This window comes from Neltuma alba, unplaced genomic scaffold (assembly GCF_004799145.2).
Source record: "Neltuma alba isolate B1F8T4 unplaced genomic scaffold, ASM479914v2 tig00012073_pilon, whole genome shotgun sequence".
Classification (NCBI taxonomy): Eukaryota; Viridiplantae; Streptophyta; class Magnoliopsida; order Fabales; family Fabaceae; genus Neltuma; species Neltuma alba.
In genome coordinates this window covers 40973-56152 of record NW_021636634.1, presented here as the reverse complement: position 1 = coordinate 56152, position 15180 = coordinate 40973, and the positions used below count along the sequence as shown (strand labels likewise).

The following is a 15180-nucleotide window of genomic DNA, read 5'->3' as shown; positions in this document are numbered from 1 at the left end:
AATTAAATTGAAAAGGAATAATTAGCGTCTCAGCTAGTCGTTGTAGTATAGTGGTGAGTATTCCCGCCTGTCACGCGGGCGACCCGGGTTCGATCCCCGGCAACGGCGGAATGTTTTTGGCAAAACAAAAGGGGCGTGGGACCTCCTGTTTGACCTTTCCATTTGGGCCTTGAATTTTTTGGCCATATTTGGGCCTGAGCTTCATATTGGGTTGTCTGTCTGAAAACAATACTTCTACACTAGAATACATTGGCTGGAAAAGACTTACTATTGTTAGCCCAAAAAAAAAAAGGGACTTACTATTTTGATATTTAGGGGGTGTTTGGATAAGATCAAAACCATGGTTTCAGAAGTGTTTTTACGGTATACGAAACAAATATGTGAAGAAGATTGCCTTGATTTGCGGAAAAGTGCTTCTGAAAAGTGATTTTAAGGGCATCCAAACACCCTCTTAAAAGACTTGGGTGAGCCACGTGGTTACCCCAAATGATCACCCACAGATGCAGTCACGTGCGTTCTCGATGAAGAATATCATGAGAAAGAAGCAAGCTACAAAATCATAGGACCCAAAAAGACGATTTGTTGGGGGGAAATTTAGAAGTCACCCTGCAGTGTTTTGGTAATTTTGTTCAGCAGTTGCTTCAAAAAATGAGGCTTAATGTGTAGTTAATGAATATTTCATTCTACATAGTATAACGGATATTTTAAAACAAAATGTCCTGTGGAATTCCATTCCATTTAATAACCATTCAACATAAAAATTGATAGGTATATTTTTATATATATTTTTAGTCATCTGCAGAATAAAGCTACTAATTCTTCTGATTAAATTCAAATCGTTTTTGAATTTTGGATAATTTTATTTTAAAGATGATCTATCAATTATCATTAAATTCTATATCTTTATTCTGACAGCCCAAGTTTTTTTAATTACTTTTCCACTTTTCTTTCTTTAAAAAAATATTTTATCTTAGTTCTGTTAGAGTGAATAACGATGGCTTTGTCGTCTGGATAAAAAGATCTAAAATTTAAATTTATCTTTAAAGCAAAATCTATGCCAATACTTAAAAACTAAAATAATATATTTATCCTGAAAAATCTAAAATCCCCCCAACCTATATATACGCACACATTCATGAAAAGGCCACTCGCTCCCTCTCACAAACGCTCGCAGAAATTTTACTGATGGATGACCAACCCTTCCAGAGACTCCTCTTCGCCGTCTTCGAACAGTTATTCTTCCTCATCATACTTGCCGCTGTGATTTGGCAACTTTATTGTTGCTTTTATCACATCCGCCTCCGCCTTCGCCGCCGCCGAGATGGCAGCCTTTCCCCTTCCGGTGACATTCCCCGCCCTCCTCCTCCAGCCCATAATAGTCCCCTCCATCCTTCACTTTTCCAGTTCCTTCCCACTTTCACCTACTCCTCCTCCACCGCCGACGCAGACAAGCACAGTCACCCTTTGCCGCAGTGTGCCGTCTGCTTGAGCGAGTTCGAAGAAGGCCAAACAGGGCGAGTGCTCCCGAACTGCGACCATTTCTTTCACCGCGATTGCATCGACGGGTGGCTCCGAGAACACTCGACTTGTCCGTTGTGCCGAAAAGTCGTCAAACCGAAGCCGAGAATCGCGTCACAGCATGTAAATACAGAAACGTCTGCTGCCGAAGAAGGTGAGTTAGAGAATTCGTCGAGCGTAAATCTTCCTCCGCCACTTAGGTGTCCCAAAAAGACGTGGCAGGTGACGGAATTAGAAGGATTGGTGATAGAGATTCCTGAGGAAGACCATCACCGGAGGCGAAGCCAGTCGAGGAGTGGTTCGGAGAGTTTTCAACTATAAAATCGAATCATCCTCTCCACCCGCTTCTCCTTTCTCGGCCAGAAATACCGAATCCTTTAATTTTTTTTTGTTCCCCTCATTGGGAATAATATCTGATATCTAATTGTTGCAGGACTGGTGGTTTATTTTTTCAATTAGTAGTTTATATTTATAATGTAATTACTTAATTAAATTTTAATTTCTTCTTTTAATATTTAATTTATTCATATACTTATACTTTGTTGTGTCTACATATTTATTTAATTTAAGTGCCACTGAATAGTTGGGTCTACTGGCCAACAGCTAGTTGGATATGTTTCCTATTATCTTTTCCCCGGGCAAACAAAACAATTATTGAATAAACAGGCTCTTCTATTTTTTTTGGGAAGAAATAATGAATAAAATATCGACAGTTATTTATTTCATTGACTCTAAACGTATATATCATCTGCTTCCTATAAAATTTTGAATTTAAATGATCCACTTTTATTTATTTTAGTTATTTCTCGTGGCATAAATGATCTGCAACAATTTAATTTTGGGAAACAGTTTAAATAATTTGTTGGCATTATCTGAGTCAATAGAACGTCAAGTTTACTTTGTTTGTCTCAGATAATGCCAACAAATTGGACAGGATCCAATTTCTTTTCTGATGAAAGTGAAAATAGAATAATATTTTTCTTTTAGATAGTAAAAATAAAAAGTAATGCTTCATTCCATCCTCTCATTTGAAGGACCGGGCACAGGTTAAGACATTGATTTTCTTCCTTTCTTTAGGCCTAAGTTAAGACGTTTATTATGTGTACTATTATTATATACTACCTCTGGTCTTAATTATAAGAGCCAATTGACTAATTTGAGGAGATTAAAAAAGTAAGTTGAATTAGTTATTTGTCTTAAATATGTGTTGTCTTTCCTAAAATATCCTTACAAATCAAGTGTATTGATTAGAACTATTATTGTTAAAAGGGCTACTTTGGAAAAAAAATATAAATATGAGAGATAAAGTGAAGTGGGATCTTATATTTAGGATCAAAATAAAAGTCAAATAAAATCTTATATTAAGGACCAGAGGTAATATTTTTTTATTTTATAAGTGCTTTTTATTAATGAGGCCAAAGCACAAATTAAGAACTAAACAGGAAGTAACCTTGGGCCGGCAAAGCGCATGTCATCCTATACAATAGACTACATAAAACACACCAACATCTTTTTGGCCAAAGAATACACAGTAATTTTAATTTGTATAGTTTATAAATCAGTGTACTAAATTACCAATTATAATTGTATTTAAGTTCGAAAAATTATTAATTATTTTTCAACAAAGAATTTCATACCACAGAGAGTGACGTGTTTAGCTAAAGGAAATACTAATCAAACTGTCTAAGATGGCACAACAAAAATTTACACCAGCTCCAAATAAAATATTTTAAAAAAAAAATGACAAGGCAACAGCTTAAAAATAAGCGGGAAGATGTGGCCCTAAAACCGACAATCTTCGTGCAAGGCATTTTTGCACCGTCGTGACTTTCATCTGCTCCATTTGCGAATGAGTATAAATTATATGTAATGTGACCACTTTAATCTTCATCTATTCGGAGAAATGATTGTCTATAAATTAGCCAACAAAATTGCCAAACAAACAAGGGCAGATATAGCTGTACTTAGAAGGGAGAAAATTAGTTTCGTAGTTGCGTTTGGCAGCCATGGGTAGGCATCAGGAGGAGGCATAACGCAGTTATCTCCATTGAAATAAATTCTCCTGGGAAAAGCCCAACCCTTGTCAAATGTGAAGGTTGACGCATCCTTCCTAAACAAGAGCTCCGACTGTACATTCCCAAATTCCCCAGCTGATGACAGCAAATCGTTATAGAACTCTAATCCCCACAGCATGCCAGTATCATCTGCAGAAACCGGCTTTCAAAAATGAATTAAGCTGGCATTATGAGTATGCTTTAAAGAATATTTTTCAGGCTGGATCAACAAGCTCGAATTGAATCTATTTGGTCCGTGATCAAAACTACTGGAATACGAGTAAGGCGAATAAAACTTACTCAAACCCTCATAAGGCATTAATGGCTTGTAATTAAAGCTGAAAAGCTGCGTCAGATTGTCAAAATTGGGGTGCTGCACAACAAGGTTCCATTGTGTATAGTTCATCCGGTAATTGAAATTCGTGACTGTGATCTTCACTCTCCAGTACTCTTTATAATTGACTTTCACATGCCAATGCACACGAATTGGACACATATGGCTGGTGCACTGGACAAGAGGTGAATTGCTAGCTTTGCTTGAAGGCGCTGCAACTGAGGCCAAATGTGGGGAATTTGGACTGTCAGACAAAATTAGAAAGGATTTATCAGAAGAGAACCTAAAAAAGTGGCTAAGTTTCACATATTCTGTAGAAAATAAAATAAGTACTCACTCCACACAGCTTCCGGGATCCGTTTTGTTTTGACAGCCACATGTGCAGGTTGGGCAGTTCACTATCGTATCATTATAGAAGGATGAAAGGGAAACACAGCAACTGGGGGTCTTTTGAGCAAGGAACTGAGAATATGTGCAGGTAACATTCCAGGTCACTGCCACACAAGATGCAGAGAAGGTTAAACAGATTTCAAGCTTGATTTCTCATAATCGGAACTCCTCTGAACAAATTGAAAAACACAATAATCATGATACAACATTTACAAGACAATGTACCTAACAAAGGACAAAATCCGATGCAATTCTTTATGAGTATTTACTATCGACTTAACAAAACATGACATTGTAGAGATTTTTTCCTTCTACTTCTTTCTTTTTGACAATGTCAAGGATGTGGTATTGAATTGGAAAAATCAGCCTGGTGTTATGTTATTTATTGGAAAATCTTAGAGCAAGCACATAAGAAACTGACAAGTTATGTAGCTTTATAACCTAGGCTAATATGATTGCATGTACATTGATGTAGGTTCTATCAAAGGAAGCGTTAGAAGACAAAAGTAAAATCCCAAGTCAGAGTCCTTTCAAGTAACTTACTCAATGCTTGAGTAGTTCTCCTTTTGTCATTGGTGACAAACTTGGTTGGTTTCACAATCTTTGCAGGACCACAAGTGTATCCAGGACCCGGCGCTCTGAGGGTGAAATTTCTAGGCAACTTGACAGTTTTGTTGGTTGTTCCAGCAAGGCCAACACTGACCTGAAATGAACTTATTGCTGTGGCTGGGTCCTGAGCCCATGAGCTCAATACTCCCCCTTTGCAGCAATTTGCAATCTGCTGATTGTACGGAGTTCCAGGAAGTAGATCCACTACAGTTGGATCCCTCTTGCAGCAATGCGGGGGATTCGCCTTGAACTTTGAGCAGTCACCTTGCTCGGTGGTTTGGCTTCCCATCATATTCCAAATCACTTCCTTTTTAGCCCATGTCCATCCCAATGTCCACCCGGGGGCCTGAATGTGCCGATACTGTTGAAAGTTGTACATTGTAACCACAGCCTGCTCAAAGTAACCAAGAAGGTTTCAACATATGTTAAAAATAGGAAAGACAGTAACATGCTCATTTCCGTATTAGAGTTTCATTGAAATAGCAAGAATTACTTTCGCTTTTGGACTAAAATTATTAATTGTTTCGTTGTTAGTAAAGGTAGCCAGTACTGTCCTCCTCAAACATATAAATGAGATCTCCCGAAAGCCTTTCTCTCACATAGTTCATAACAGATTCTATATTACTCTTGCGGTGACGTTTATACTGAAGAAATGCAATCAATACATAATTCATAGAATTTTGAGGTCGATATCCCCTGACACTTACAACATAGCCATCTGGAGTCCAGCTTATGACATCCCATTTGATTGTTATGTTTCCACTTGGATCGAGGGCATCATAGGCTTCTGCATAAACGGTCAGGACAATGAAAAGCAGACTTAAGTTCCCGACACCATGAAAGGGAAAAAAATATTAGTAACCACTTTCACCTCTTGATTTTAAAGATGCTAAAAAGATTTGCTATTACATCCCATCAAATATGATCTTAGAGTTCAATGACAAATTTTTTATTTTTGTTCTATGAGATGGCAAAATTCAAGCTCTCTGTTCTGCATTCTATTCATGAACACGTACAAATCTCCACAAAACTTTATTAGTTTTGAATGGCAAGGTAGAGCAATGAAGAAACAGTACCAACAGAACAAAGATGGAGTTGCAGTTATGAGATCAGATCGGACTGGAGAAAACAATGCAACGGCCAACGATTACCAGTAAATTTCCAAAGTCGAGAAAATGGAGATCGGAAGCAAAGCTAAAAGCCATTCCTACAATTATAATTAAAAGAAAGAAAGAGCCAGAACGAGTGGCAGTACCTGTGGAGGTGAACATGAAGCAAGAGAAGAGTAATAGGAGTAAGAAAGCGGAGGCAACAGATCCAATGATTGATGTCGCCATGGACTGAATTTCTGCTTGCAGATGGAAGGCCCCAAGATCTGCACGGGAAAGAGAGGCGGCGAAGGAGATGTGCTGTGTGGCCTTTGAGCTCACATGAGAAAGCAGAGAGGAAAAGTCGAGTGTGTTGAGCAGAGCAAGGAGTCAAAAGACCAAGCTGAAGTGAAGCCATTACCACCGCTCTATATGTATGCAAACGATGTCACGAGAAGGCCTGAAATACAGGCTTCACTGTTTGATTTTTTTTATTTTACTTTTGTTCGGGTCACCGACTAACTGTTTAGCGTAGGCGACTATTTTAATGTGAATTGCCATAAATATGGCAACTCTTTCTTTTATTAAAAATCGCAATCATTCCACAACGAGCTAGGGTTAATATCCGGATTTGGGAATTGGGAGCCGGCCAACATGGTGGGTCGGGTCGGGTCGGGGCCAAGCCAAACGGCTCTGAAAGATTCTCCATCCATTATTAAACTTGCCGCGCTTTTCTGTCCCTGTCGGTGGACTCTTTGTGCCTCTGAACTGTGATTTACCTGTAATAGCAACCACCATGGTTATTTTTTCCACTCCTTCTCTAACCACCTCATCAGATATTCCGTTTTTTCAATTTAATTACTATACTGTGATTAAAAAAAGGTAATTATTTGTATAACCCGTTTGAAATTTGATGCTATTAATAATGTGATTTAACTAATTCGAATAAATTAAAAAAGTTAAATAAATTAATTTATTATAATAAATATGATATGATTTTTCTAAAGTGTCTTGTATAACATTAGATTATATATATAAATTTTTAAATTGCACAAGTTAATCTAGTAAAAAATAACAAATATGAGAAAAAAATGAATTAAAATCTTATATTTAAACTTAAGTTTAATTTTCAAACAAACTCTTATATTGTATTGAGAAAGGAAATAAGGGTTTCATAATAGAAATATATATATGTATATATATAATTTTTGGGGTAAATTGATGGGAATATATATATATATTATTTTCTGTCTTAACTATACAAACGGAATTTTATAATTAGCAGGTAATATGTAAGCCCATTATGGAGGAACGGGGAGAAGTGTGATATACTTATAGGATGGTAACTATTTTGTCGGTTGCGTCAGTATCGGTCAGTAACATTCTCGCGGAATGATTTGGCCAAAAAAAAAAACAATCTCGTGCTCGTGTTTAGAGTATCTAAAATTAAATTATAAAGGGTATTTCAATACTTAAAAGCAATTCAAGCTGTGATAATTGATTCACATGGCCCAATTGCCCTATTCTTAATTGGTGGGCCTCATCACCCTCCCAACAACATTCCAACCTTGTTCTTGCCTTGTCCCATCCAAAAGTTACCTCGCCCAGTTACTCATAATGGCAAGCATTTGAATAAAATGACGCGGCTACTTTATCATGTTTTTTTTTTCTTTAAAAAAAAAAACACACACACACAAGGACTAAAGTGCACCAAATAAATAAATGAAAAAATGACAAACAAAGACCTTAGAATATATAAAATTATCATTTGGGTTCTTGAATTCATATAATTCTTATCAGGGATCCGGTCCCAAATAGAAATTATAAAATGTTGGTTAAAATACAAAAACGCTCTTCTGCTTCTAAGAATGAGAGAAAAACGAAAAGGTCTGTTCTGGCGAAAGAAAAGATAGATCCTGTGAAAGAAGAGAATCCCATCAGAGCAAAACGAAATCTTGATGATTTAAAAAGCCTACTGGATTTCCGAAAAAATGAAAGCAGGCGGGAAAAAAAGCCTCGTGATGCAATTGAAATTGCTGTAAATTACAACTTGCAAAGTGAGATTTTTGTTTGATTATCACAATAGTATTAACTGATGACTTTTCTTTGAAGAATTAGAATTTTTTTCAATCACAGGACAAGATTTCCTATCTTATGTGAGGTTTGTAATGATCGCTTATCATAAATTATGTTGATTTCTCTTTATTTGTGAATATAGGTGTATTGATCTCCTTGAAAATAAAAAAGTTATTTTACCCGTTAGTTCAGCTTAAAAATTGTTGGTCACAATATCCTAAATTAACGTGAATACATATTCTTTTAATGCCAACAAAAATAAATGGAAGTCATGTTAGCGAAAAAATTGAATTAAAATATATGTTCTTTTGTTTCTCTCAGAGGCTTAGTATACTATGCAGTAACAAACATTGGTAATTTTAATAGAAATTATTAGAGTTCTATAGAATCTGTTTAGCTATTTATGATTTTCTCGCTCTTATATATAAGCTGATTCTTATAGATGATTTCAGAGTTGACAAACAAGGAATATTTGTTCATGAGATTGATATTACAAGATGATTTGAAATTAAGACTCCTTGAAAAGTTGTGGCCAAATTGTTAATAATAAGTACAGCATCTATCTTTTCTTTCGTCAGTACAAACCTATTTGTTTTTCTCTTATTCTTAGAAGCAAAAGGGTGTTTTTGTATTTTGACTAACATTTTATAATTTCTATTTGATAATTTTGTGTATTCTAGGGTCTCTATTTACTATTTTTTCTAAATAAATACGAGGCTACAGGATATACACGTTCTCGGGTCCTGCAAAGAAATGATAAAAGGCTACAAAATTTCTCCTGCATCACATAGAACGAGTCACACTATTTATTATTTGTGAATATTGAAATAAAATAAGCTTTGTGCATTTGCATGATACCCAAGATGCCTCATCTGTTTGGTGACTGAAAATGCAGTCTTTGGAGTAAACTTGCTTATGGAGCGTTCGTATACTATTATTCATGTACCAGTATAGTATAATCTGCGGCTTCAGACACTTTTATGCCGAGTGAAGTCAGGTGAATTTGTTTGAAAAACGATGATTATGTGCTGCCCAGGATCCAACCCCCCGCCCCCCCCCCCACCAAAAAAAAAAACCCCCGTACTAACAACGTTGTACAGATGCCAAGTGAGAGAATACAAAATCGTACGAGGAAGGGGTCGTCCTACACCTCTTGCCGACTGCTTGGTTGGTGGATGCTCCCATATCTTCAACCCACCAAGCCTCATCACTTTCTTCAGCTTCTGTCATCAAACTTCTATTCCCTTCCTGCTGCATCACTTTCCTCACACCCCATTTATGCACACACACACACATTCCAACAGATCTGCTATCCAATGTTTTCAAAGTTCCATTTAACGGTCTGATTTAACGCGTAACAATATCCCATCCACCTCTTATATCTTAGCTGTCTATTATTACCTGTGCAAAGTAAAAGAAAGCACGGAAAAATTTTAAAAGGAAAAAAAAATTATACACATGGGCAATCGCAATTTAATGACCTCAAATCAAATTACACCTCCTGATCTTATTTATTGAATTTTTACAAAACTTAACGAAACATCAGTAATTTATTTTTTTTAAAAAAAATGCCCTTATCTCTCTCTCACTTCTAGTTTAAATAATTAACTTAATTGAGTATAATTTTAAAAATTTATAAAATTTCTTTACACTTAACTGCTCCCAACTAATTTTTTTAAAATATCAGGGAAGTAGTCAGTAGAGCATCATTTAAAAAATCAGAGAGCGTATCAAATTATCCTGTCTGAGCAATTCAACGTTGCAAAAACGAATGATCATCATCTATCTTCAGAGTTGAGAGCAGAAGTAACAAGAGGGATAATAATCCTGAAGAACGGAATAACCATATGATGTCGATGAGCGCTCCTGCTGCCATGATTTGCTTACTAACATCGCCGGAACCCGTAAAAGGAAATTTCAGCTTCATTTGCTTCTAGTCATCAAAATCGCATCCAAGAAAAAATCAACTTTTGCTCTTTGTTTTTTTTTTTTTTTAAAAAAAAGTGATTTTGCGGAAGAACTTTTTAAATTTTAATAAAAAATAAAAAGAACTCGTGGTCATGACGGTCGATAACGGGAAGGGAAAAGGGGAAATCGCAAAAAAAGACCCTAGAATTAGTCCAAGCGGATCTCCATTGTAGGGTTTTACGAAGAGGAAACCAGGGTTTTCCCGCAGGGAGATGGATAGCTCCAGCTTGGATCAAACTCTGCAAGAGGGCAAACTCTTCAGACAGGTCAATTCGCTAATTGTTGCTCATCTTCGCGACAACAATCTGACTCAGGCAAGCAATAATTGCCGCTCTTCATGAACTCTAGGGGTTTTTGAAACTTAATTTAATTAATTGCTGCAAGCCTTGTTAACCAAACATCAATAAACCAAAGGTGCTGCTTATTTTGAAGCTTAGCCATACCTTTAGGCGTAGGTTAGCAAGTGGCTGTAATCAATTGTGCAAATTTGAAGTTCGGTATGCTGTTTCTGTAGGCTGCAAGTGCTGTTGCTTCCGCAACTATGACACCACTAAATGTGGAAGCCCCGCCTAATAAACTTCTTGAGCTGGTTGCTAAGGTTCTTGCTTTCTCCCGCACACATTGTTTTCTAACTCTTTGATATTAGCGAGAAATGAAACTATTGGTCCTAAAGAAGTAGCAGGGTCTTGCAGCGGAAAAGTTCGAGGCTTTAAGAGAGACTACATCAAATTCATTCTATGATCTGGGTGCAGCAGTTTCTGTTCCTCTCGGGCGCGCTGGTGTTGTTGATTTCAGGCAATTTTATTTATCGATTTTGTTTCATCTAGTTTAACATACCCGTCCAGTCCAATCCAAGTGTCTGATTCTAGTTTAAGAAATGCCCTCGGTAACAACTGTTGGGTCTGCTTATTCTGAATACAGTTGAAAAAGTGAAGCATAATTTTGAAATTTGTCCGGTGAGTTTTAGGTATCCTTTTCCTTAGTCTTTTTTGCCCCAGTAGAAAAAGAAAGGTTGATTATTCGGACCACAGATTAAATTGAGTCAGAATGATTAAGGATTTTTTAAATGGTGTTTCAGTCTCATTCCATATCATGCAATTCTTTGAAGTTCCAACATTTTAATGTATCAGCTAGTGTAATCTGTAAGGTACATTTTCATTGATGAAGTCTTTGAAAGAAGATGAAAACAGATTGTTGATGAAAGATTTTTGTCATAACAGTGTGCAAGATATGAAAGGCTCATCGAAGAGCTTTCCTAAGCATGAGACACGACACCTTTCAGAACATAAGGTATGGAATATGTTGTAAATCAGTAATAATCTACGTTACGTGTCTTCAGCATCAGCATATCAAGGCATGAAGCCAATAATATATTAAAACACTTGCTCGTTTTGGCTATCTGTTTTGGACTGATTTGCTGAATTTCTAGAATATTGCCAGATGTGCTAGGTTTAGTCCTGATGGAAGGTTTGTTGCTACTGGAAGTGCAGATGCATCAATAAAGCTATTTGAGGTGCCGATTCCTTACTTGTATGTGTTACTCTTTCTTTGACATGACTATAACTATTATGCATACATTTTCTATTGCAGGTTGCAAAGATTAAGCAAATGCTGCTGCCAGATGCCAAAGATGGACCTGTTCGACCTGTCATACGAACATTTTATGACCATACACAGGTATATCTGCCTGAAATTTAAGCTTCTGCAAGTTTCCAAATGCTGTTAAAATCTCAGGTGGAAGTGTTTCTTCAATCTCAAAATAATAAATTTTTAAATGAAGTCAACATATGCATTGATTCGTGTTAGCTTGGATTTGTGACAGTGGTGCAATCTGTAACTGCGGGGCAAGGAAAATTCAATAATTTTACACCCAAAGAGCATAAGAATATTTTATATAGTCCATATTCAGATTAAGTGAAACAAAATAAAATTACTTTTTCAATACTGCTTCATGAAATTATATAAACCTTTGGTGGAGAGCTCGCATGCTTTTCAAGAGAAAACAGAAATCAGAGACAAATTTGGACATGTTCTTTTCTTGGATAATTTAAATTGCAATTCACTAGATAGTTGGAAGTCCTTAGCAAAATATTTTGGTAATTGAATTTACTAATTCCCAAACGTCATATTCACATATCAAGCTTCCTCTTGGTGGTGATGAGTTTTGCCAAATTGCTTCTTTTTTGTTCTCTCATCTTCATAATCTTAATTTAAAATATATGAAATGATTCTGAGAAACTCTCCTAGTATTTTTAATATCTCTGATGCACGTGCAGCCAATAAATGATTTGGATTTTCATCCTCAATGTTCCATCCTTATTTCTGGGGCTAAAGACCAGACAATAAAGTATGTCCTCTTCTAGGATTAATTTATAACGTTTTTCTTGTCATATGCACCTCAAGTGTATATTTTTCTTGTTTCTCCGTCCTTGCTATTTTTAAAATGACCTTCTAACCTGACATGCTAGTTTTATTTAGGTTTTTTGATATCTCAAAAACCAATGCAAAGAGAGCATACAGGGTTATCCAGGTGGTTTCTTTTTTTAAGTGTCAGCAGCAACTGGGCATGATGTAAGAATAATGCATAACTTTTTTTTTTTTTGGGTTGACTTTTTTTTCCACAGGACACACATAATGTGCGCTGTGTCTCTTTTCATCCCTCTGGGGATTTTCTTTTGGCAGGTAAGGACGTTTTTCACATTTATTGCTAATAGTATCCGTTTGTTATCTAAAATCTATTTCATCTCCGTGGCTGCGGCTGCAGTTTTGTTCTAGGTCTTTATGAAATACATGTTAGTTGTTATATGTGGTTTTGGTATACGTTTTTGACTTATTAATTTTAAACTTGCGTATTGTATATACTGTTCTTCAGCTTCACTCTGGTTTCTTGGCTCAGATAATATACCTGTGTGCAGTTTGAATATTTTCCATTAAACGAAACCCAATTTGAAAAAGATTGCTAATATGGTAAATACATTCTGGAAGCAGTCTCTTATTTTCGAGAGCAACTGCTGTATAATCAGGAATAAGATGTACACTGTAAATAACAACATAAAAGTATAGAAATGTGAAATGTGGAGACCCACATGATGACCTGCTTCCCTACAGTATCATTTTAAATGCAAGCATATACATATATGTATGTCTGTAATTTGTTTCTGGTTTTCCTCATATTTATGAACCTTTCCCCCTTAATTTCTAGCTTGAGTCAATTACCGCTCACCAGTGAGATCAAAGGTGACAAAATATCCTTTGCTGACAGGAACTGATCATCCAATTCCGCATTTGTATGATATCAATACCTTTAAGTGTTTTTTACCCTCAAATGTCCCAGATATTGGCATCAATGGAGCCATAAACCAGGCATGTATAATACTCTCTTCCTTGTCCCTGAACTGCCAGATATTTGCTTTCATATACCTCTCGATTTTTTTCTCTTTATGCCACATAAGTTTGATTCTATTCTGATGTCAGTCGTTTCTTTGTCTTGATCATGCAGATCAGATATTCTTGTACTGGAGGCATGTATGTTACAGCATCTAAAGATGGTGCCATTCGATTGTGGGATGGCATCACTGCCAATTGTGTGCGCTCAATAATTGGAGCACATGGAACAGCAGAAGCTACCAGTGCAAATTTTACTAAAGATCAAAGGTATTTTGTCTCTAACTGAGTTAAGATTGGCATAGCAACGTAACTAACTGAATTTTCTAGGTTTGTGCTTTCTTGCGGGAAGGATTCTACCATAAAGCTTTGGGAAGTTAGCTCTGGAAGATTGGTTAAACAATATCTTGGAGCCACACATACTCAATTAAGATGCCAGGTGTGGAGATATGTGAATCTGCGTTCTTTTGCAATCAGCCCCATTCAATTTATATTATTACTCTTGTGACTCAAGCTCACATATGCTCGAATCTTTCACTTGCGCTGGGGGTCATATATTCTCTTGGATTCTTTAACGTTTTCTTTTTCTATTTATTTTTTTCTTATGGGTTAATATAGTCTTTGGTTCCTCAAGTTTATACTCATTTTGGTTTTGGTCTCTCAAGTTTCAAATTATAGGTTTTAGTTCCTTAAAGGGCAAAATGGTCTAAGTTTTTATTGGATTATAGGAACCAATATTTTAAATGAAAAGAAATTTGATGGACCAAAACTTATAGTTTGAAATTTGAGGGACCAAAACAAAAATTATGGCAAACTTAAAAGACCAAAGTTTGTATTAAACCTTTTTTTTTTCCTTGGTTTGGTCGGGTCTTCAATTTAAGAATTGCCCATGTAGTTTCTTTTCATCACAATGAATGAATTAGTATCTTGCTGTTATTGGATATTAGAAGCTTTTGTGATAACTTCAGCAAGTCCTAATCCGGAGTCTGAAAGTACTGTTTTGCGTGCTTATTTGCAGGCCATTTTTGATGACACAGAAGAATTTGTTCTCTCAATAGATGAATTAAGCAACGAGGTATGTTGGGTTGTGTCTTTGACTGCAGCGATTGCTTTCAGCCTTTGTATGAATTTAGTTGGAGGAATTTTCTGGTGCGGTTTGCAGATTGTTATATGGGATGCGATGACAACAGAACAAGTGGCCAAGTGGCCTTCTAATCACGCTGGCGCACCCCGCTGGCTTGAACACTCACCGGTGGAACCTGCTTTTGTTTCTTGTGGAACAGATAGGTCAATTCGGTATTGGAAGGAAATTGCATGATAATGCGGCTTGGTTAAGGTTTTACACACAGACTGGGCGAAAACTAGCTACAAGAAACATTTCATGTATAATGAAGGAATTTCTCCTCATCGCTCAGCTTGCTGAATCGGTTAATTCATCTCCCTTTTCCTTCTATCTCCTTCCCAGTTTTAGTCCGCGGTTCCTCTGAAGTAGGGTAGACTCCCAAATACTGGTCTAATAATGCTTATTGGTCTCATCTGCTAAAGGCTGCTACTCTTAGATTAGACTTATATGCGACTACCGAGGATGGGAATTGCAAACCTCAAAACCAGAATCAACACGAAAGAGCAGGCTAATTTGTGTAGAATGAGATAAGACAAAACAGGCTAATTTGTGTTTGACTTTCCCAAATTCTGAATGATGCGCTGAAAATCCAACCTCTAGGGCGGTCTGCCATGGTAAGAAACCATGCTATCCTGT

The 15180-nt window shown here is 36.5% G+C and overlaps 3 protein-coding genes and 1 non-coding gene across 4 annotated transcripts; 3 read left to right on the top strand and 1 right to left on the bottom strand.

Annotated features, from left to right (window-relative positions):
* Positions 1-36: 36 nt before the first annotated feature.
* Positions 37-108, top strand: TRNAD-GUC (transfer RNA aspartic acid (anticodon GUC)). The gene has a single exon. It is a non-coding gene; the product is annotated as a tRNA-Asp (tRNA).
* Positions 109-1116: 1008 nt separating this feature from the next.
* On the top strand, positions 1117-1866 carry LOC114721866 (RING-H2 finger protein ATL2-like). The gene has a single exon (XM_028907751.1). It carries the CDS (start codon positions 1186-1188, stop codon positions 1837-1839), a length of 654 nt encoding a protein of 217 aa, XP_028763584.1. The 5' UTR covers positions 1117-1185; the 3' UTR covers positions 1840-1866.
* A 1311-nt stretch (positions 1867-3177) lies between these two features.
* On the bottom strand, positions 3178-6412 carry LOC114721865 (protein COBRA). The gene is made up of 6 exons (XM_028907750.1): positions 6161-6412; positions 5613-5692; positions 4840-5296; positions 4244-4400; positions 3873-4150; positions 3178-3722 (listed from the first exon to the last, which is right to left on the bottom strand). The coding sequence occupies exons 1-6, from the start codon at positions 6240-6242 to the stop codon at positions 3430-3432; spliced, it is 1347 nt and encodes a 448-aa protein (XP_028763583.1). The 5' UTR covers positions 6243-6412; the 3' UTR covers positions 3178-3429.
* Positions 6413-10169: 3757 nt separating this feature from the next.
* On the top strand, positions 10170-15064 carry LOC114721864 (cleavage stimulation factor subunit 50). Its single transcript, XM_028907749.1, has 14 exons — positions 10170-10351; positions 10552-10635; positions 10720-10832; positions 11258-11327; positions 11467-11550; positions 11628-11714; positions 12314-12384; positions 12516-12567; positions 12662-12719; positions 13300-13400; positions 13537-13691; positions 13752-13860; positions 14440-14496; positions 14584-15064. The coding sequence occupies exons 1-14, from the start codon at positions 10250-10252 to the stop codon at positions 14737-14739; spliced, it is 1299 nt and encodes a 432-aa protein (XP_028763582.1). The 5' UTR covers positions 10170-10249; the 3' UTR covers positions 14740-15064.
* The last annotated feature ends 116 nt before the right edge of the window (positions 15065-15180 follow it).

Coding starts and splice junctions, on each gene's coding strand:
- LOC114721866 (XM_028907751.1), top strand. CDS start 1,186: ATGGATGACCAACCCTTCCAGAGACTCCTCTTCGCCGTCTTCGAACAG.
- LOC114721865 (XM_028907750.1), bottom strand. CDS start 6,242: ATGGCGACATCAATCATTGGATCTGTTGCCTCCGCTTTCTTACTCCTA. Junction 5,693..6,160: donor CTTCATGTTCACCTCCACAG/GTACTGCCACTC, acceptor CCGTTTATGCAG/AAGCCTATGATGCCCTCGAT. Junction 3,723..3,872: donor AATGCCTTATGAGGGTTTGA/GTAAGTTTTATT, acceptor CGGTTTCTGCAG/ATGATACTGGCATGCTGTGG.
- LOC114721864 (XM_028907749.1), top strand. CDS start 10,250: ATGGATAGCTCCAGCTTGGATCAAACTCTGCAAGAGGGCAAACTCTTC. Junction 10,352..10,551: donor GCGACAACAATCTGACTCAG/GCAAGCAATAAT, acceptor CTGTTTCTGTAG/GCTGCAAGTGCTGTTGCTTC. Junction 13,692..13,751: donor AATTTTACTAAAGATCAAAG/GTATTTTGTCTC, acceptor TGAATTTTCTAG/GTTTGTGCTTTCTTGCGGGA.